The sequence below is a fragment of the Channa argus genome, chromosome 9 (assembly GCF_033026475.1).
Source record: "Channa argus isolate prfri chromosome 9, Channa argus male v1.0, whole genome shotgun sequence".
NCBI classification, from domain to species: domain Eukaryota; kingdom Metazoa; phylum Chordata; class Actinopteri; order Anabantiformes; family Channidae; genus Channa; species Channa argus.
In genome coordinates this window covers 619628-642853 of record NC_090205.1, presented here as the reverse complement: position 1 = coordinate 642853, position 23226 = coordinate 619628, and the positions used below count along the sequence as shown (strand labels likewise).

At 41.1% G+C, this 23226-nt stretch overlaps 1 protein-coding gene across 1 annotated transcript; it reads right to left on the bottom strand.

Annotated features, from left to right (window-relative positions):
• Positions 1-1305: 1305 nt before the first annotated feature.
• LOC137132974 (thrombospondin-type laminin G domain and EAR repeat-containing protein-like) lies at positions 1306-23162 on the bottom strand. The gene is made up of 16 exons (XM_067516017.1): positions 18940-23162; positions 18656-18839; positions 16421-16485; positions 16140-16301; positions 15600-15832; positions 15304-15394; positions 15036-15189; positions 12932-13063; positions 12257-12374; positions 12037-12151; positions 9950-10130; positions 8754-8812; positions 8305-8481; positions 5439-5617; positions 4979-5080; positions 1306-4898 (listed from the first exon to the last, which is right to left on the bottom strand). Exons 2-16 carry the CDS (start codon positions 18729-18731, stop codon positions 4745-4747), a joined length of 1998 nt encoding a protein of 665 aa, XP_067372118.1. The 5' UTR covers positions 18732-18839; positions 18940-23162; the 3' UTR covers positions 1306-4744.
• Positions 23163-23226: the final 64 nt, after the last annotated feature.

Here is a 23226-nt window from a genome sequence, read left to right as displayed (position 1 = left end):
TCTGCATTTAACCCATTCCCCCGGGGGAGCGGTGGGTGGCCATGGGGGGAGGCCCGGGGATCTCCTTCTGAGTGTCTCATTCAGGAAAACACCTGGTGGGTAGGTTGGGATTTGTTCCTGACGACTTCCGCATCGCATCCTAGTGCTCTAAAGTGGGAGTGACTGACCTTAGGTTGGGGAGGGGGTATTAACTGGGGTTGATTGGGGCAATGTGTAGGTGGCTGACTGCAGTGGGGAAAAAAACGTTCTTGCCTCTTGCCCGAGGGGAGGGGCTGAAAGAGTTCATATCCAGCATGAGAGGGGTCATTTGCAATCCTGGCTGCCTGTCATCGGATCCTGGAGATGTACTCCTGAGGAGATATGCAGATGTGCAGCTGTTGGTATACAGGGAGAATAACAGAGGAGAAAGGACGCATCCTTGGGGACATCCAATGGTAATGGTCCGGGAGTCAGAGACATGCTTCCCTAGCCTCACAAACTTTCATCTGTCTTTCAGGAAGCCCGTAATTTTCTGTCCCATTGTCTTTCAAAGCGGCAGTACAACTCATTCAGGCTGTTGGCCAGGTACAGGTCGTTCACAGAGTGGGGGGCTTTAGGCTCGAATTTACATTTACATTCAGTCATTTAGCAGATGCTTTTATCCAAAGCGACCTAAAAGTGAGGTACAAGGCAGCAAAAATCTAGGTCAAGGAGAAAACATCAAAGCAAAGTCTTATGAGTGTTTCTGTTTCAGCGCAACAAAGAACAGAAATTAATTTTTTAAAAATAGATTTAAGTGCAGAAGAAGGTGCAGAAGAGTTCTGTTTTTTGAATACTGGGAGTGAGTTTGCTGAGTGTGCAGAGTTTGGAAGCTCGATCCACCAACGTGGGATCATGCGCTGAAGAGTTTTGTTTGGTGTCTTCTGTCCGGTGCTGGGACCACCAGACGCTGTTCGTTGGCAGATGTTCGTTGTAAGTTAGTGATTGCCTTCAGCCCTTTCCAGACAGAAGAACTTTTAAATATCCTAAATTAAATGTTCTGAGTAAACTTAGTTAAAATAAAGTAAAAATATTACTTTTGAATTTAAACATCATAAATCATACTGACTTTAACTGTATTAAATAAAACTTGAAACATAAATAAAAAGAAAAGTCATGTAAGTGTGTGACCAAACAGAACTATGAGTGATTATTATAATAATTGGACCTGTAGTTTTCTTCAATATGTTTATATTATTCAGCCAACTCCAAAAAATGTAAAGGCTTTAATATCTTTAACAGCAATGCACATCCAAAATATTTTTGATGTACAGTAAAAATATATAAACGGGAATGAAATTAAAAAAAATAGTTGATATGTAAAAAATTAACAAGGCCAGATAAAACTTGGTCAGTGATGAACTTTTGTTTATTTCCTAATAATCTAACAAAACAAATCATCACACATCACATCTCTCAACAGACAGTACAGTACTGATGCTGATGATGTGAGTACAAAAAATGTTTAGAGAAGCTTTTCTTTCATTTTACAGAAGATTGTTGCATCATATTAGATTCAATTTATTTAGCTTTAAAGTATTACTTGTCTGTTTCTGATAGACAATTAGCTTATATGTTTATTTACTGTACATCTTTATAAAGTTAATATTGTAAAATTACACGTCTTCCTGTTTCAAACAGTAAGAAATACAACAATTACTGAAAGGAAAACATGTTCGCTTTACAAAGCACCTTTCCAAAGAAGGGATATTTAGAAAATATCAATTTCTAAGATTAGAAAGTAAAGTCTTCCTGACATTAGCTAAGCTCAGTGCAGTTTAACATATACCATATACCCTATGGAAGCAGTTTTAAGTAGAAGTCAAATTTCTGTCTTCTTTAGCTGTTGTGACAGAGCACACAAACATTATCGAAAATGTAAATAAAAAGAATGATGATATGCAGCAGAAGCTCGAGCAGCAAAAATCAATAAATAAATCAAAAAGGAAGGAGTGTGCGGAGATGAGGTCAAAACCTTCTCCACTGCTGTAGTTATCCATTCTTATCAGCAACATAGATATGAGATAGGGTCCCAGTCACTTATTTTTATGCCATGTTGTGCACCGCAGTGTCGTTTGGTTGTGTCAATATAAAAATATAACGCTGACTCTAAAGGAGCTTGTATCTCTCATTTCTAAGTCCTGCACTCTGTCACCACCCACCCCAACATACCTTCAGCAAGAACTCTGTGTCATATGTCTCACTGATAATAACAATGCTGGTAGGTAGTAGGTGACCTATTGAACTATAACTATGTCGTTATAATGACTGATAAGTCAGTGGGAAAACAACACTCAAATCAGTTATCAGAGATCCTGTAATTTCTCATCAGTTCATTTCTTTTAAAAAGGCTAAAAATCAGGATGATCAACATAATTGTTACATTTTAAACACACTAAAGGCTTTTGGCTGTCACTGTAATAAATAAACGTTTTACATTTTTTTAACCAAACTTTATCAATTATGAAATGAATTGTGAGTTACAAGTGAATGAATTGTGAACTTCTGGCATCTGTTCTTTTCACTTGTCTTTGTGTTTTCAGACTCAGAGCAAATTCAGTACAGTGATGATGGGACAACAGGAAACAGACTGGAGACATGATTAAAGGAAGTTTTTATAAATGGGAATGGTTTTAGTTTAGCGTTGTGTGCTTTTGTTGGAGCTGTGCATTAGAGGTTTTTTTTCCTGCTCAATGACCTTTAACTCATGAGCTGGGTCGCTGCAGTGGATGAAAGTCAAACCAAGCCCTGGTGATAAGTGTCTGTTTATTGTGTGATTAAATTGACTCTGAACCTTTGTGAAGTTATTCATGATCATGGCAGATACCCCCAAATCATGGAGGAGTCATATCCTGTGTGATGTCCTCCTAAGTGAGGAGATGCTTTTGTGAAGCACCTTGTCATTGACAAAAAGTGAAGAAAAGTGACAGGGACCAATGGGTTTACCGTGGTGTCTGTTAGTGAAGTCATAGATGTGATATGTCTCAGTGTGACTCCCACTTCCACAACATGTCATTAGAACTCAGAGAAAAAAGACGTTGCAGAACTAAATGAGTCGGATTGTCCGAAGTCACAACACAGACACTAAAACCAACACCCGGTCTGCATCACGGATTAGGTCATTTGTCTGTGCCACACATCAAACAGACACACATTGCTTTGAATATTCTATGATTAGTTTAATATTCTATGATTAATGTAGAATGCTCCAAAATTCTCCTTTTATTCAGTATCACAGTAAGCTAGTAAGCTGCCTGTACTCCCATGATACACTGCAAACAGCAGTTGATCACAGAGATTTCAGATACTGTTACCTGGACAAGTTGTCTCATAAGAATGAAACAGACTAAAAAAGAAGCTCTAAGAGAACAGAAGTACTGACCTGCAGCACCCTGGATTTCACCTTTGTTCTTATCATTCTGTGTGCTCTGGTAAATATGTCACCAGTCTAATCTACATGGTAGTCTGTCTTTTATGCCCTGAAAGGTTCAGCTCTGAATATCTGGGCTCGGATATTCACACTCTTTACAAAGATGTTTCAGTCTAAAAACCCAGGTCACTGTTGGCAGATTTGTGACTCCTAAGTACAAAACTAATCATGTTCTGCAAACAGAAAGACAAACATTAAATTCAATTCTGGATGTGAAGATGGACTGAGAGAAGTCCTCCCCTTTGTTTTGGTCCTGCAAATTGTTTGAGTTTATTACAGATCAGGGTTAAAATGTCACGGTGAGTAAATTACAGAGGAGCACAGAGGATTGGGGTGGGTGCTCCATTTGGTTGGGAGTGAGTTACTGCACCTGTCAGGGAGTTGAACAATCTGTGGATGCTCATCCTAAACCATTGAGCTCGAAGGTAAAAATCTCAGTTTAACAGTCAGTCTGTATTCAGGGCCAACATGTATTCAACATGTACTCACGAGCTCTGAGCTGAAGTGAGTTCCTCTGCAGAGACTAGGTGCAAAGTTCAGACAATCAAAGGGAAGTTCAGTGTCAGGTCACGCTGGACAGATTATATGTCTCATCTGGCCTGGAGTCACCTCAGGTTGCCCCAGGGAGAGGGACGTTTAGACCACGTTGCTGAACTTGTTTCCACGGGGACCTGAGTTTGAAGAAATTAATGGTTGTAAAAATAGACGGTGATGATTTTACTCCTCACAAGCATTCTCTAGTTCCAGCTTCTCATTTGTCAGACATCACTGATTTTCTGTGATTTGTAGATATTTGGACAAAAACCAATATGTTTAGATCAAAAGTTGACTGCACATTTGGAGAGAATTCACTTTGAGGACCTTTAATGAGAGGGTGGTTTTGGCTGTAAGATTTAACTCTGAGTCATGAACACAAACAAACATCTCAGGTCGGTTTGGTGTGGTTCTGAAGATAAATGTAAATGCAGAATCATCTTGACCTTTAAGTAGCTGTAAACCATGATTAAACATCCTTCAGTTTATCTTCTTCTTTAAAAGTCTTTGCTGATTTTAGGTCCCCGTACTCATCAGCAGAGCTTAACATAACTTAATATTTTAGAAAATCTGTAATAGTGCTACATGTTGTACATTAATCAGCTTTAATATTGCCCAGCTGCACCTGACTGTCTTCTCCCACAGGCTGAGGATGCAATGAATCTCAGGATTTTATTGCAGATGGTAAAGATGTGTTGCGGACTGATGACCTGGAGGAGTCCGGTGAAATGATAGTGGTTCTAATCTGGACTGTGCAGTAACTCAGTAGGTCCTGAGTTTGAAGACCTTGCTGAGCCTGGAGGTGGCACTGGAGTAGATGAGGAATGAGCCTTTATCGGTGCTGAAGTGCTCCCAGTCTCTGCACCCAAACGTTGGCAGACTGTGGACAGGAACGAAGCCCTCATAACCCTGCCACCTGAAAAGACAAGACCCACAGACTTAAGACCTGCATAGACATCAACAGACACAGTCATACCTTAGACACAAAGTACCAACCTGTAGACGACACTATTCAGGGAGTACGAGCTGCCATCGTGAGAGTTTGCCACCACCAAGAACTTCTCATCTCCAACAGTAAAGAATTCCCAGTCCACTGCACTGAAGACAGCAACAATGTCAGCTCAAAGTGTCTGAATATGTCACAGCCACTTTACACTGAATCTGTAAGTGACTGCAAAGTTCAGAATATCCAACAAACATGGTATCTATGTTGTGGCGGCTGAGTATTGTGTAGAGGTTGAGTTTCCAGCATGAATGATTCCCAGTTATGAAAACTCAACAACTGTAATTTTGTGATACTGAATTTGGGGTTTTCATTAGTTGGAATAATTCACTAATTCCATTAGTGAATTAAATCAACTTTGTGAAGATATTCTAATTATATGACGAGCACCTGTATATTCACAACAAAAACAAGCATTTCCTGTGAAAACCAGTTACTGTGTATTGTATGAACCTGTGCGTGAGAATGTCCTGGAAGCGGATGAAGGTTTGAGTGAGTGCATTGAGCTCATACACGGTGGAGTTAATGCTGTAGAGACTTGGACCACGACTGGAAACCTTCTGACTGTTGGCAACGGCGAGGAAGAACCTGCCATCGATGTGAAATGTCTCCCAGTCCGTTGCTCCCACGGTCTGTACAGGGAGGACAGAAAAGTTTTACTGTAACATTAGAGCTGCAACATCTTCCGCTTTGTTTAGAACTGATTAATCATTCCAGGCATGAAAGATGAAACTCTGAAAGGCACTTTTCGTTTTTTGTTAACCAAGCAGTTGAGTCACCAACTCAGAATGTCAACAACAGATGGATTTATAATTAAAATAGTTTCAGTTCTTAGTGAAGTACACTTCAGAGCAGATGTAGGAATCTGTGTTTACTGACTCAACAACTTATTCTATGATCAGCTCCTGTTATCAAAAGTTTCTGTGTTTCTGTGTGCATCTGATAACTGTGATTTTTCTAACAAGGACTGGTCAGGTGTCCTGTGCACAAGGGGTCTGTGTAAAAACTGGGACTAACTGAGTCAAGACTGTGTCTAAAATTAAACCTAGGCCTGAGTCAACATAGAGTCCAAATGATACCAAGTGGTTTGTGGTTAAGGCGAAAAAAGAAGACCAAAATCAAAGTACTTTGCCAAGATTTCAAACACCAACAACCTACAGTACCACAGACGCAATAGATATTGGATGACTTTGTGTATAGTGTGGCCTGTGAGTACACTGATATGATGCCAGGGCAGAGAGCAGAATGGACAATGCTAAATCATATTAGTTATTTCTTTCTTCTGTACCTACATGGCCTGTCCTACCGTGGAAATACTCAGAGCATCAGTGAACAGGTTTGAGCAACGTTTGAGGAACCACGTTTTTTTGAGATAATAACAAGCAGACTGGAACCCAGACCACATTGAAATGAGTTCAGAATCCACATATGTTTTACGAGTGCCACCAACTAGTGGATAGACTGTTCCTCATCAAATCAGGACTTTAGTTTGTCTCTCTGAAGTACTTTGGTTCATACAGGCAAAAATGCCCACACACAAAAATGATAGATGAGATAGTTTTAAATGTCATATTTAGATAAAGAAGATAAAGTCAAAGACAAGATGCCAGACATCAGTAAAACCCTGGTTGCACATTCAACAGGAAAACTACATAAACTACTAAACCTTGGAAATCTACACACATCAGCCACAACATTAATGCCACCTGGTAGTTTTAATGTCTAATGACTAAAAGCTGATGTATGATTCCGGGTTAACCAGCTGTCAGCACATGAAGTGTTAAAATCAGCCAGTTTTTTTTTATTATGTTTTATATTACCAAAATTACCATAATCAATACTGTTTAAAATACTTTTCTTAGTGCAGTACTTTTACTTTAGGTGAAATGTAAATAATCTACATAGTACTGTTACTTAATTAAAAGGTTTGAACCTTCGTTCTCTGCGACGGTTTCAGGACCACCAGAGCTCATGAGTCCTCTCTGGGCTCTTACTGCCTCTGTCAGAACAACAATTAAAGATTCACCAGCTTCTAACCTGTTTATTGTGGTTTTAAAGTCCAATAAAAGGGTTTCTTCACTCAGGTGATCCACACTGACGGACAAGTCCAAACAGCTGTCTGCAGCTGGAAACCCCCTCACACACTGCTCACCTGAAGGTGTGTGTGGTTCATTAATTACACTGCTCAGGTTTCCTGGGTTTTAATTGGAGGCTCTTGCTTCCTGTTTCAGAGCCTCATGAACTGAGAAGAAAATTCAGAAGTAATTTTACAGGACTGCTTTTATGTCCACATCTGTCAACATATTAATGCTTTATAGCAGTTTGACGTCCTGCTTTCAGAGTTATTACAGCAGTAAACATGGGTTCACTGACTTACTTTATTTTATCAGTACAAATGAGCTGCAGACTGATTTCATTGTCAGTTAATCTCTTCATCGTCCCATATGGAAAAAGATATGTGAGATGTGGTGGAAATCTGGTCTGACTTAATATTTAATGTATTTATTTAATTGTCTTTTGCAGGAAAGTCAGAAAACTCAGTTCAAGCACAGTCTGAGCTTCTGGTCACTGTACAGTCCACGGTAAAGGGTCTCATTAACAGCCATCAGCTTGTTTCTGAGTTGGCTGCTTGACCATTTAAGCTTTTTTTTAACTGTTCAAGATGGCAAGAACAAATCAGTCCAAGTCTGATCAGGTTTCAGATCAAATAAAGTCTGTGTCAGAAAGGGGCACTGACTCCAGGTTGGGGTTAATTGGACATGGGTCTTAATACAGGTTCAGAGACTTTTTTTAGGTGTTTCATTTAAATCAAGGTAATTATTCAACATTTGTATAATATGACAGATTTGTTCAACTGAACCTTTTGTCTTCCTCCCGACTCAGTGATTTATCTGGTGGGTGCAAATTTACCAAACTAACTGATATGTAACTTTGTTAATATACTGAGTGGAGGTCCAGATCAAGTCAAAATGAGGGACTGAGTCAACATCAGAACCAAGTCTAACAATCACCTTTCTAAACTTAAAGTAGAATCCATGCAGAGCTGCTGGACTGTGTTAGACTGTACAGATGTACCTAATAAAGTGACCATATATAGTCTATACCACACTGTAGCTGCAAACGTCTGAAAGGTGCATGATACTGATGATATCATGTGTTTATACATGTTTTTGTACTATTTTTTTACTTTATGCAATCTGGATCCATAAAATACTGTGTCATGCATACTTTCTTCCTGTGAACACAGTGAGTCCTCCAGCTTAGCTCAAGAGTGTTTTATGTGTGTGGTGTGTTGCTGGTATACAGTGCAAACACTTACCTGGATGTTCTGGAAGGTCTGGAAGCAGCCGTCAAGCCAGACATAGATAGTGGAGCTCACAGCGGTGGTGTGACCGTCAAAGGTGTTGGCGACCACCAAGAAGTGATAGGGTCCAACCGTGAAGAACTCCCAGTCATATGCTCCAGATGTGGAGAGAGTTTGGTTCACCTCGAACAACTGAGGTCAGGAAGGGAAAGGCGGACATGGCATGCAAAAAGACAAAATGATAAGGGGATACAAGAAAGACACAGTAACACAAGACAGAACACATTAACAAGAAACAACGAGGGGATTGGATCAGAAAAAGGAAGAAAGAGTTGAAGGGGATGAGTGAGGATAAAATGAAAGACGAGTCTACACGAGTTGACAGTAGACAACTAGAGGAACAGGAAACATGTCTTTCATGGTTCAGAGGTAGATATATGTGGACAGCAGGCTTCTGAGGTTACCTTTGTGTTGGGGTTCCATTTGTAGATCACACTGTGGATGTTGTGGTTGGAGTCCCTGGCTAAGGACACACAGAGACACATTTTAATCACTTAGAACTGTGAAAAATATCTCACATTAATGTCGTCACAATGTCAGAAATGTCCTTATATTGTCAGAAATGTCCTCATGGTGTCAGAAATTACCTTACAATGTCATAAATGTCCTCACAATGTCATAAATGTCCTCACAGTGTTAAAAATGTCCTCATAGTGTCAGAAATATCCTCACAATGTTAGAAATGTCCTCACAGTGTCAAAAGTGTCCAATGCAGACTCTGTTGATGCAAGATGAAAGCCTGTTCTACAGTCAGTCTGTGTGTGATCTAACCACAGGACACCTGCATCAGTGGTCCCTGTGTTCCTTCTTCAGATCATAAACAATCTTTCGTCCTTCTCAGATCAGTGTGTTTTATCTTCACAGGAAACTCACACCTCCCATAACATGAATGTGAGATCAGAGCAGGTCGAGGTGTGTTTGATGTCAACGAGGGACAAACAGTTCAAACTGTATCATGAGGTGTCTCATGAGCTGTCCTTCCTTCAACAGGTTATTTTAAAGGGACACGTGAACAGGTTAACATGTTATGAGACAGTGGGCTCCTGCTCAAAAGACAAACCCAGTAGATAAGAACTAGAGCCAGTTCCACAGAGGTTTTGGTCATTTTATCTCGTCTTAGTTGTCTTCTGTTTTTGGTCGATTTCTGTTCTAGTTTTGTATCTCATTATTTTGTGTCTCTTGTCTATTTTATGTACTATTTTGTCATTGTGTGTCTCTTATGGGCTGTTCCTTGTCTTGTCAGCTTGCCTGCTTCCTCAGATATTAGCTTTGAGTCTACAAATGTGTAAAACATGTTCGTTCTCTGCAGCGTGAATGAACACTTAGCAGTTTATTGGTCGAGCAATGATTAATAGAGGTGAGGTGTTTGGGGGCATCCGAGTGAATCCCAATTTGAATCCCAGCTGGCACCTTCAGGACTAGAGGTGGGGATGAGTGATATTTAAACAGCTTTATTCTTGGGTGGAGTTTTCCCTAAATACACTGTAAACGCAGCTTTAAGACTTCCCACAGGAGGTGAAGGACTACAGAGCAGCTCCAGACATGCAGACCCGCCCAGACATTCATCATGTTTAAACACACCGTTCTGTGTCCCATTCACCTCGTCTGTGATTGGCCACCACCAGGAAGCTGTGGTTGTGGATGCTGAAGGCCTCCCAGTCCACAGCAGAGTGAGTCTCCAGAGTCTGATGGCGGAGAAAACGCTGCCGACGCCAGTTCCAACGGTAGATGACGGACAGCTCAGGCTCTGCCTCCCTGGAGTTAGCCACCACCAGGAAAATCTGACAAAGGAAAAATACAATAATTCATCTCTATAACATCACCTGTGATTACAATGCCCTGTTTCTGCAGAAATTCAAGCTAAAACATCCTCCTAAAACTAGAACTACCCCACCAACTAGTCCAGTTACAGATGAGCTGCATGTCTGGCTAAACGCATGTTCAAGTCAGTTGCAGTCCATGAGTCCAAGTGGATATTTGCAGAAATTCCCCTCAATGTATTACTGAGATTTGGTGTTGACATGAATGGGCATACAAGGCCACATCTCTGTCTCTCTGGTCTTTCAGGTCATTTTGTTTCAAAGCTCTGCTGCAGAGCTTTATGTTAACACCTGTGTGTGTCTGTGTGTGTTTGTGTTGGTTCATACAAACATTCTGTTCAAACACAACCAGCACGATGTGAGCACAAGTTGAACCAGCTGAACTCCAAGTGAACACTGACAAGGCTGAAAGTTCGACCACCAGCTCACCAGTTCATCTACAGCTGCTTCTTCTGAAGTAGTCCAGATGTAAAGAGTAAAAATATTTTGTGGGAAATACATGTCCATTTTTAACTTATAGGCTTCTTAATGTACATCAGGAATCACAGTCAGAAGAACTACTTTATGTACAGTAACTGGATACTATTCTACTGTGTGTGCTCATGACTCTAATGTTTCAGCTGGTTAATGTGAATAACAACCTCCATTAAAACATGTACTTGATGATGATGACTTATTCATGTCAATAAATGGTGTGGCAGTGGCCACCCAGCAACCATAGGTTGACCACATTTTAAACTGTGCCTGGACAAGACAATGAACCCCCAACTGCCCACCCCTCATCGACAGCCATGCAGTGCCAAGTATCACTCCCAAGCCTGGTAGAAAGGGGAAGGTTGTGTCAGGAAGGGCATTCGATGTAAAAATGTGCCAAATCAATGATTCACTATTGCGAGCCTGAACTTAAGGGATAAGGTGAAAGGAAAAAAACAAAATTCCAATAAATTTAGCGTAACATTGTTAGGAACTACTCATTAAAGTGCTTATGTTATATCAAATATAATATATATTATGATAATATCACCAGATGTCCAAAAAGCTGAAAAAAACTTAAAAAAGGGTTTGATCACACACACACGTCCATAAATTAGACATTAAAGTTTAATTTGGTCTCCTTCAGTTTCTTAATGAGGCAGATCCAGCCTGTCCTGTACCTGAGCCCTACTGTTTCACTGTGTCCATGTTCTGCCACCCAAACTCCACTAGTGGAGTCGATACTCTTCTCCAGGGCAGGTTGAGGAAGCATCCTGCAGACCACTCTGTCACAATCTGCTTCAGCCAGGTGAAACAAAAAAAGTGTGGGTTGACCTTTTGGTTGTTTTAGAGGAGGTTCCACTTATCAGTAGGTCAAAGTAATGACACTTTAGGTCAAGGTAACGTAAATGGTGGGTCTATCGATCAGATGCTTTTTTAGTTTGATTTCTACACGACTCGTGTTTAAACATCCCACAGTGACAATAACAGCCCACACCAGTATGTGAGTATTTCAAGAATAAAACATGAATCACTGATGAAGCATCAAGAAAGCAGAAACTGAGGTTAGCATATTCCCAGAAACCTCATTAACAAGGAGAAAACTTGAGTGTGAAGGTCTGTGGTTTTCCTGTAGCATTAATTTATCTGCACCCTATTGATTCCGGTTGAACAAAGTGGACAGTCACACACATTTCCTGCTGCCTTCAGATAGAGAATCACTTGATGCAGTGTAAAGCATCTGTGGATAAAAATCATGTAAATCTTTAAATCAGTGATTTATATCCTCGAAACAGACGTCTGGATCTGAGTGAGAGGATCCTAGTGTCTCCTGTCTATGTAGGACCTGTGAGTCCCGAAGTAATGAAGACCAAAACCAGGAGCGTTTTTTCACCTTTTCATCAATGGTGAAGTGTTTCCAGGCTCGAGCCTCCTGAGTGCTGATGTTCTGGTAGAGCTGAAACGACCCTTCTGTCCATTTGTAGATCCCCGAGCCAGGCCGAGAGTCCCTGTCAGAGGAGATAAGAGGGACACGGGACAGTCGATCATATCAAGGACCTTCATGTGGACAAACAAGCAGGCGCAGGTCATGAGATCTGTCTCTCTGTTTGTACCTGTTGGCTGCAGCCATGAACAGGCCTTCAGATGGGATAGAGAAGATCTCGACATCAAAGGTTTCCGAGCTAGTGTACAGGTCAAGGTAGTCCTCTACGTAATCCAATCGTTCCTTACCTGCAGACCACACAGACATAGTAGAGGACAGAGACACAGGGCACAGATACAGCAGCATTGACCTGTGAGGGTCTAACCTGATGATGGTGACACCTGCCCCTGATGCAGCTTTTAATAAAACATTTTACTTTGATTGTTGTCTAGGCATTTTTCAGGACTACCAAGCAGTTTCTATTGTCCCTGTCCTGTGAATCAGAAGCTGATTCTGTCACATTTGGGCTAACATCTGTTCACTAGGTTCAGTGAGAAACTTAATGGTCAGTGACATTAACAGCCGCAGGACCATCCAGACTCAACCTTAATCCTGGACCTTACTTCTTCCTTTTGAAAACAGACATCTGACTGAGCCCTAATGTTACTGATGTTAAGAAGCTTCTTACTTACGGTGGAGCAGCTACAGAAAGTTTGGAACCAGTCTTTGTACTAAGATGTGCTTTACTTTGGCTACACATCTGCCTTGCGCATTATTGTTCAGTTTTTATTTGTTGTTGTTCTAATGTTACTTATTGTGAGGGTTTAGAAAGGAAAAGAAGAGTTCTCCTCAGTATTAGACTCACTCTGCAGCAGCATCCTCCATGTGAGTCCATCACAGATGAACAGGCCTTTCCTTGGCATGTTGAACCAGAGCTGGCCTTGTTCTGGTCTGGAACATGGAGGAAGGTTTCCCAGAGTCACTCTGGCCTCAGCCTCTAAAAACCAACAATACCTGTTCATGAACATGATGTTAGATAAGTCCCTGTCAGATGAAGTACCTGCCTCTGAGATGCAGTACCACACCAACAGTGTGTACAGCACTTTGTTATAAAGTTTTTGCTAAAAGATCATCCCATTTACTACTACAGTTATTTCAGCAGCTGGATCTGAACAGTAACTGTATCTGAGAGGGTGGTTGACAGCTGGGTGCTAATGAGGTAATGAAGGTTTTCCTTACTCTTTCAACCACACACCTTAAGTACGAGCAGATGCATAATTACACATCAGTCAATGTCTCCTAGAGTTACTGAGCAAAAAAAGACAAAGACAGAGAAGCAGCTAATGATGCATTGACACTGATTTATCATACTGTAGTTCAGATTTGGTCATATTTTATGACATTAGAGGACGTTAAATAAACAAACCCCATCCATAAAAGCCGGGATGGTTTGAAAAACGAGAATGATGTTGGTAAAAAGTCTAAAAGCAGACTTGTCTCTTCTTTGCTTCTTCGTGGGGCAGTTTCCTTTTCTTTTAAATCATTTAGGTGAAACAGTGAAGAACATGTTTTTCTGTCAGGTTTCATCTTTAGAAGAAAAGGCAAAAAGAGACTCAGCTGTCAGCAGGTCTATAAATCAAACACACCCCTGATGCAAGTTTGTATAAACTGTGAGTCATAAAGAGTGAGATCTGACCGAAGGGCTCCAAGCTGATATTACCCAGAGTTCACTCTGCTGAGCCACTCACACACTCAGAGCTCTGTGGAAGTCCAGGTTTGTCCTGGGTCATCTCTGGGGTCACTTTTGTCAGCACAAAACGTCACAGCGAGGTTAGTCTTTTTAGTCGTCAGCAATGAGGCTGAACAGATAACTGGGTGTATGTTCAAGTTCTCAGAGTTTAGGGGTTGACACAATAAAACAAACACACCTGTTCAGTGTTGATGTTTTTAAAACTGCAATGAAGCTTGCACACACATGCTCACACACATACACACACTATAGAGACCTGTCACTCAGAGACTGGGACAGATCTTCCACCCTTTCTAAATTACAATCTGAAGTTTAGAGTACAAACACTCAAACACACAGTGAAGGAGGAAGTTAGTAGATTACTTCCTGGAGTGGAGTACTAATACTGCAGTGTGAAAATATTTCAGATGATTTCAGATGAGTTTCAAATGATTCTCTCTCCAAATGTGCACATAAGCTTTGGGAATATGAGTTGGATGCTGATTGTTCACAATGCAAAGAGCTCAGATGATGTAATGCTTCTCTGATGCTGCTCATGCTACGAGGGGGAGCTATGGCAACAGCTGCGCTGTCCTGATGTGTCCTCGAGAGGCGACACAGTAAAGAAAGAAGCAGTGAAGTCCTTGGCATTCAAACCTAACCCATCACCTATTATAATGTTCAAAGAATGCAGAACAACCTTAAATCAAACTCTGTTCTTTGCAATAACACTGGTAGCTGTATTATTGAACACATGATCTGTTTGATCACTGTAACATCAACCAGTCAATCCATGTGACCAGCACTACTGAAGCTGAAGCCATTTGTCTCGTATTTTCATAGTGATGTTTGACTGTCTGCCACAGTCACCTGACTTGTTCTGTTATACTTGATGGGAAAGCCATTCTGCACATCTAAACTTAAAGTGGCTTGGCTGAAGTTAGCTGTTACAGGTCTGGACTAGATGTACACATGCAACATCCCAGTTCTATTTATAGTGCACTAGTATATTCAGTTTTCTCTGACCCTTAGAGAAAGGGCTTATAAGCTGGTACGATGTTGCCATGTGCAGTCACAGATTCAGGATATTTCAGAAAACTGAGCTAAACCACATGAAACATAAGCTCCCCTAAATGTTCCAATAATATATAGACACTTGGACACTGCTGCCATGCCTAGCCCGAACCCTTCAATCAGGTTCAGAATCTGATCACATTTAAACAGCCCCTCTTCACCTCACCATATGGGTAAATTGGTCCCTCTTGGTCTGGCTGTAGAGGAGTGGACTTTAAGACGTTGGGTACAGACAGCTCTGCCAGACTGGGGTCGGAGGTTGGACACAGTCTGGGTGTGGCATCTGATCCAGGAAGTAGAACCAGCTGACGCATTAAACCCTTAACACAGAAAGACCAGTGTGAACAAGTCTGAATTACCTGGAAGTCAAAGACAGCCAGGAGTCAGTCAGACTCAGTCTGAGACTCAGGTTCTGATCCACTACTCATACTCACAGTGAACCGCCCCCTCCATCTTCTCCTCGTGCCAATGTAGACCCTGGAACCTCTGGTACTCAGAGAACTGGGGAACGACTGGACCTGTTGTCTGGGGAAACAGGAAACCAACTAAAGCAGATTGAAATGCACCAGATCTGAACCAGGCTAAACAAGAGTTAATCCAACTGAACCAGAATACGCTGAGTTGAAATGGACCCAAATGAAATAAAATGAACATCACTGAACAAAACTAAACTGGACTGAACCAGTTAAGTTAAAGTGAACCAGAGTAAACAAGGCCAACAGTGACTCACAGCCCCAGGGTCAGTCCACAGTCAATGGTCAGCGAGGCGTACGGACCGGTGATGGCCAGTACCACAGTGTGCCAGCGGTTATCATCCAATGTGACATCTTTAAAGTTCATCTGGCTCCACATGCTGAGACCAGGGGGCGTGGTTAGAAAGTGTAGGCAGTTCTTTGAGACACGTAACCCTAGTAACAGTGAATCAGATTGCTCCTCTACCAAAGAGAAGATGTACTCACTGGTCTGGAAACAGAATCAAGAAGAACAGGTTAGACCAGAATAAGTGAGACCAGATAAGACCAAGCCAGTCCAGACAAGACTACACTGGATCAGATCATATTGTAAAAGGCTATGCTAGACTGGACCAGAATATTAGACTTGATCTGATCAGACTGGAATAGGCTAGACAAGACTGAACTCGACTAGATTAGAACAGGTCAGACATGAGGCCAGACCACGTCAGACAGAACTGGACAGCAGACCAGGTCACAACAAATCAAACCATAATTGAGTGGTCAAGACCTGGTTCTGTTCAGTTCCCTTTGTTCACCTTTGGCCTCAGTCTTGGTATCTTCACAGTGGCGACCAATGAGAACTCAGCAGGAAAGAGGTCGCAGTTCGTGAAAATTTGTGACGCAGGGAAACTCAATGCTGTTGCCATAGCACCCACCAATCGGAGACCTCTAGACCCTCTGGACTGAACCATCTGCACCTGATTGGGCAGATGATTGATCAAGACTTTATCACATCTGTATTTCATATGTTTAAACATCCCCCCCTTCATTTTTTCATCACCCCCCCCCACCTGCTTGCTCCAAACCTGTGCCCTACCTGTGTGGGTGGGGTTTGTCCTTGGGGAGGCAGGGCTCTGGCCAGTAGGTCCAGAGGCAGCAGGTCTGAGGAAGAAGCACAGGCTTGTTCAGAAACATGTTAAATATACACTACATTTGCAACAACATCACAAGCAGTAAGCAGAACCAGCCAAGGAGATAGACCGCACCCTGGACCAAAGTAAGGACTGGAGATATGTTGTCTCTACCAGCCATGGCGCTTGCTTTGGACATGAGGGCTCTCTTGTTTACACAGTGGTAAAAAAACAAGCAAATCTACTAAAGTACTGTAAAGTACAATTTTAAGGTATTTATATTATTTCCATTTCATATAACATTTATTTCTACTGCACTGAGAAAAAAAACCCTACTTTTGTACTTTTTAATGCACAACATTTACCTGAAAACATAAAAGCTATGAAGAGCACAACACGACACTAGCAGAGATTAAACTAGAATTCATCACTATCATCCTAAATACTTAGGTCCAGGTGGATGTAGCCTTATGTTCCCTTAAGCTGTTCCTGAGACATATCACAAAAATACATGGACATAAGGTCACAGAGGTGATACAGGTGATATTGCTTTTACATGAATGGGATGGACAGATGGACTTACAAATATCAGTATAAAACAGATAATTAATTTATAATTGTTTGTCACTACACAGTAAGTGTAAGAGTAGATTTCACATTATGCTGTGGCTCCAACACAGACAGACAACCATTCACACCTTTGGCAATTTAGAGTCAGCAATTAACTTAACATGCATGTCTCTGGACTGTGGGAAACAACTGGAGTACCCAGAGGAAACCCATGCAAGCACAGGGAGAACGTGCAAACCACACAGTCAAGGTCATAGATTTGAACCGGGGAGCTTCTAGCTGTAAAGTAGCATCACTATCCATTCCAGCACTATGCTGCCCATTTAGAAACTTTAGAGAATTTAATACAGCAGTACATTTATCAGTGTGTAAGTAAAAGTTTGGCTGTATTTGCAGCATCAATAACTGAGTAGAGACAATCTGAGTCGGAAATGATAGAGGCAGAGCGAAATAAAGTCTCTGTTTCCTAACTGACAGCAACAGGTCGATGATGATTTTTGGCTGGAATTCCCCTTTAAGCTGCTCTGCGGTTCTGCCTGTGGGTTTTGTTGCTGAAGCCGGATCAGTTTAAGATGAATGGAGGATGAATGGAGGGAGGGGACGACATGAACAGAAACAGCTCACATTTCAAAGACTCAAAGAGGACGAAGCACAAAGCAGCAGAGAGACGTCTCAATCCCATTAAATAGACACACAGTTTAATGTGAACTGACTTTGTTGCCTGGACCGCCATTGCTAACTGCTATTAAAAGCCCACTGGGTTCTTTTTACATAACCAATATGCAACATATAAATCAGAGTTATCTTTATCTTTTAATGAAACTAGGCTGTTGTTAGTGCTAAGCTAAGCTAGAAAAAATATTTTTGTTTTCATATCTCCACCTTCAATTCTGGCATTTTGGTTTTACCCTTGACCTCAGAAAAAAAACCTGACACATTTTTATTAAGCAGTTTAGTGTTTTGTTAAATTCAGATTGTGGGAAGTGTTCCAGAAGTGTTCCAACTGCTTCGTTTTTCTAAGACAGACAAACATGTTCTGGACTGGACATTGAAAACTTTCCAAAGAGTCTCTGTTTATGTTGTGTTCCATTTGTAGTCAGAAGTCAGAACTCCTAAGTTCTCAGTTGGAACCTTATGGAATACAACGTCTCTTGAATGTGTGATGTCAATCTTCAACTGTCAAGCTTCAACTTCCCAGGGAAATGGAACGCACCATTATATAAAAGCAACATTTTGTTTTGTCAACAAGCAGCAGCAAAGAAGAGCAGATCATATGTCCATGCTAACAATTTCTAAAGTCCAACATTAAGCTATAAATCCAGTTAGCTAGTAGCTTCTAAATTAATCAGCTCATGGTTAATTTCTACTTCTTGTTGTAGCTCCTAGCTTCTGAGTCCTGGTACCTAAATCCAGCTGACCCCAAGATGAATCAGTCACTCGTTTGTAAGCTAAAATCTCACAATAAATGAATAAGACAGAAAGATCTTTAAATTGGGTTAGGCTAACAGCTTCATCATCTTATTGCTCAACTAGCAAAATAATTTCCCCATACTTTCTGTTTATGTGCTAGACTAGGCTAACACTTCCCCCCTCCTCACAGTAGGCTGAACATGCTGCTGTTTGTTTTGTACCTGTGCAAGATCTCTGACTCTGGACTGTGGTGGTGAGCAGCAAGCAGGTGAGCAGCAGGCCGCGACATGCCAACATCACGCCTGCCTAATGTGGACAGCGTAGATTTGAGTCCTTCTCACCTCTCTGCTTAAAGACCTGATTCACTCAGCATCATTTTTTGTCAGATAATCAACATGCAGAAGGCTGAAAAACATCGGATCTTTAGTGAGCAGCATTTATTTACTGGTCTGTATTGGAATAATATTGACGAGAACAGTGTAAATGTGAAATGTAAAAAGTAAACCTTAATTTAGTCTAAAAGTCTGGACTGTCACATTCTGACAGCTTGTTGCAGCATGAACTGGGGAAAGACATAACATCTTCTTAGTCTTTGGGTTTATTTTAGGACCTGACATGCTCATCTAGCTTTTAGTTAAAGATGTAACATCCAAACTGCGTCAGAGGTCAATCCAGATCGCTGAGGTTGACCTTTCTCCCGTCCTGCTCCTGTATTAGTCTGCAGTTCATGACAATTGTCCAACATCAGCACCAGGATGCTTCAAACTCCTTTACTCCCTTATCCTAAAACCAAGAAAAGCCCTTCCCACATTTATTGAGGAATCAAAATGCACCTCTGCTTCTCTTTTTTATGATTCTTCAGAAAGAGGCAAAAAAAAAAAAAAGCGTCTGAAAGTCCAACTCAGAAACTGTCACAGAACTGCTGTCAACCGTCCTCTTGCTCCAACAGTTTCCTTCATCTTTAACTGCTGCTAAAACAAAGTCCTCCTGGTTCCATGTCATCTGGTTTTCCTCTTTGATTGCTGCTGAAACTGTATGGTTCAGGTGAGGCTCACTGAGGGGAGAGGGAGTGCTCACCTGCCTCGATCGCCCAGCATTTAAATATAAAAGCGTGGGAGGAGTTGAGGGGGGGGGGGGCATTTGCAGAGAATTCATTCATTGAAACCGTTTATTCCAAAGCTACTTTACATATTAATATGCAAAAACCAAGTAAAGCTTTAAAACCAAAAACCACTGGTAAATATTTAACAAATCCTGATTCAGAATCCAAAGTTTTTGTTTCACATCTCAATGTTTCTTTAAAAGTAATTTTTTTCAAAATTCTGATTATGTTCTGATTTTAGTGGGAACGTCAGTAGGCAAATGCAGGACTGTCCCCCCACAGGGTCAAGTTCAGAAAACAAAAGCCCTGACTCACATGCTTTTAGTGATTTAGGTTATGTTTGGTCCTTTTTCTGTATATGTGTACGAGGACTCAAATCCAGCTGAGTAATTGAAGTTAATATGATTTTATGTGCTGCAGTAAAGACAAAGTTTTTATGAACTGAATTCATTTATCATTAAACAAACTGGACTGTGGCAGTTTGTGGAATCTAAGGATTTGCTGCTTGTGGTTTCATATGATGCTAAATATCTGGGGATCCCTGCAGGATGACTGAAGAAAAGACTTCTTACACCTTTGATGCCGTTCGCAGTTTTTTGGAGATGAACAGAGCAGACATCCTGACAGCTTTAATCTGCTGCAGTGCAGATGAAACACAAGATTGTGACTGATCTTTCCTCTGGTACACAGGAATTCCCCAAGCAAAGCATAGCTCCGCCCCCTACCTGTGGCCCCGCTGACACACCTGAGACTTCATACACAAACTGCACAGGTGAGCTCATCACAAACCTGTCACACTACATCAGCCTGTGATTTATTCAGCTACTTTAGCAGATTACTTGTACTGAATACTCCCATTGTAAGGTACTTTTAGCCCACAAGTACCTGTGAAGTACCAAATGAATGAATCAGCTAAATTGTTACAGCTTCAAAGCACCTAAAACTTTATTGCATCACTTACTGCACAATAAGTACTTTGACTTTTGTAACTATTACTGAAAAAAAGACTTTGGAGGACTTTAACGGTAGTTCTACACAGTGGTACAAAGTAAAATGTGTAAGTCCTTCATAGATGGTTAGAAGATTAACAAGAGTCTGATTTTTGAATTTTATCATTTCAAATCTGAATCAAGCCAAATCTGAGCGGCTTGTTTCAGCCTCTCTCTGCTTTACTACACTCTACTACAATTTACATAATCAAAATACAATAAATAGGAAACTTCCTGAAACAGAAATCACTGTAATTCTCTTATTGGTCAGCTACGTCCTGGAGCAAGTTTTAAAGTGAAAATCATGTAGCCTTCAGCACAGTAACAGAGTACATGTGACTGAATAACAGAGTGTGAGCACAGAGGTGGGTGGTGTCTACTGACATAAAACGCTGGATCAGCCCTTTAATTCCAAATAATCCAGCTCTAAACCTGGACGTGGATCCAGTCCAGCAGGTAAACACATGAATGTACCAAGATAAAGTTCTCTTAGTACTACTTCTGCACATTGAAGCGCTGGACCTGTGTGTAATCAATTACTAAGGCTGACACATAGGCATTCACATATTTACCTAAGTAAAGCAAATATTGTTGTAAGTAAAAGTCTTACATTAAAATGTGTTTTCACTGAAGTGGTATATTCAAAATAAAGTAAAAGTATTTAGTGTACATAAGTCCTCAGGGCAGTGATTACATTATTATAGTATATTATATTAAGTATAATTAATTCTAAGATTGAATTACGTTTTCAGTCATTTCTCGTGTGAGAAGTAAAAACTTCCCTGGTAAGCTCACAGAAATTAGAAGCAGTCAACTCGCTGAAAAGTTTTATTTTATATTTTACGGATCAAACAGGGTTTTGATTTAAAAAACAGAACCATCAGAAATGATATTTATCATTATTAAATATTCATGTTACTTAATGTGAACGTGCTCAGACTTTCCTCTGAGACGAGGCTGAGACAGGAAGACAAGCAGCGTGTGAACACAGGAATGTCAGCAGTGTGATAACATCTCACTAAGTGTTTCTGAAACACACTTTTGTGTGTGTGTTGTGGTACTCAGTACTTAATGAGGAGAAAACTATTTTCCTAACATAGTGGGGACATTTTGGCAGGTGTTGGAGGGTTAAGAGCTGGTTTTCATGGTAAATTGAGCTGTAGTTCAGCACTGGGGTAATGGTTTGAGTGTGTGAGACCTCATGATGATATGTGATAAAATCTCAGGAGTTTCAGAGTAAAACCCAAACAAACACCACTAACAGCTCATATAATATTAATACTGTGTGTGACTGGAACAATCCACCCAGAACCACGTAGGAATGTAAACTTCAGTTTTACTTGGAAACTCTAATTCAAGCCCTCCAACCTGCAGCAGCCACATCGAACATTCGTGATGTCGGACCCACATGAACGAGCAGCCTTCACTTCCAACATAACATCAGTCTGAGTTGTAGGCACTCACATGGACAGTGTGGGGCTCAGTACTCCTTACTCTTCAAAATTAAAGCTTTAAACAGCTGTTCTGGGGAGGTGTTGGCATTGTTGGGTATAATAAATATGGATCATAGTTCACATCAGTCCAATGCAGATGGTGCTACAAAACACAGCGTGCCCCACGTTTCAGTACGTCTTCTTAGCCTGCATGAGGGCCCTGCTCAACCACCTGCCACTCCGCCTCCTTTCAAAGGGCACTGATAAACACATTTCTAATGACCTAAACAATTTAAAAGCATCCAGAACGTCTGACAAAATGTGCAATGTTTAAATACTGAAAAAAAAACTATGTTTGCTTTCTTCTTGTAGAGCAGCCTCTTCAGTACACTCATCCACAGTGCCAACTAAAAATGTGAAACAGAATGTGGACAGAGAAGACACAGGCGTGACAGTTGTTTTCCTCACAATGCTCCAGTGTGCTACTGGGTTTAAAGTGTACAGGGATGTGTTGTCCACTAAAAAACATTTTTGGATGAAAGGTGAAATGTCAAGAAGCACAGGTGGCAGCAGTGTCTCCATCTCTGCAAGCTGTGGCACTTTCAGATGTTAATGTTAGGGAGTGGAAGATATCTGCCACTTCTCTGAGCCATAAATATCTGTCTGATAGAGTTATCCATGATCTAAACGTGACCTGATACTGCCAAGAATCACATGGGAGTAAAATAAAGAAATGGAAGTAATGTGCAGACGTTTGATGAAGGGAAGCACGGCACTAATTGTACTCAGATTAGGAGCAGGCTGAGGTGCGCCAGCCACGTTCACATAGTAGGTAATAACAGCACTAATGGCCCCTGTGGTCTCCCTCTGACAGTGATGCTGGTGCTTCTTTGATGACAGTGTGATTGTTGAGGCAGGTCCAGACAGGAAGCTGCGGTAATAACGGTTATTCCTCTCATCTCTTTTCTATTAACAGACTACTGCAGAGCTGATGTGTGACGACCTTCTTGTCTATGCAGTGTACTTTTAAACACAACTCCACATACTTAAATATATATGAGTGCTATCCGAGGCATTTACCATCTGTAGAGTGGATAACAATGTCATGGTTGTAGGGGTCACCTGAATCAAGGTGTGAACAGGGATTAAACTGTAGCGTTTTCAGGACTGTTGGTGCTCAGATTAAGTTGATGTTTACTGAACCATAGACAACGGCAATGTCTAAAGTTCAGCGACCCAGGAGCAGACCAAACCTCACAGACCGACAA

Coding starts and splice junctions, on each gene's coding strand:
- LOC137132974 (XM_067516017.1), bottom strand. CDS start 18,731: ATGTTGGCATGTCGCGGCCTGCTGCTCACCTGCTTGCTGCTCACCACC. Junction 8,482..8,753: donor AATGGAACCCCAACACAAAG/GTAACCTCAGAA, acceptor TCCTGACCTCAG/TTGTTCGAGGTGAACCAAAC. Junction 5,081..5,438: donor CAGGACATTCTCACGCACAG/GTTCATACAATA, acceptor TGCTGTCTTCAG/TGCAGTGGACTGGGAATTCT.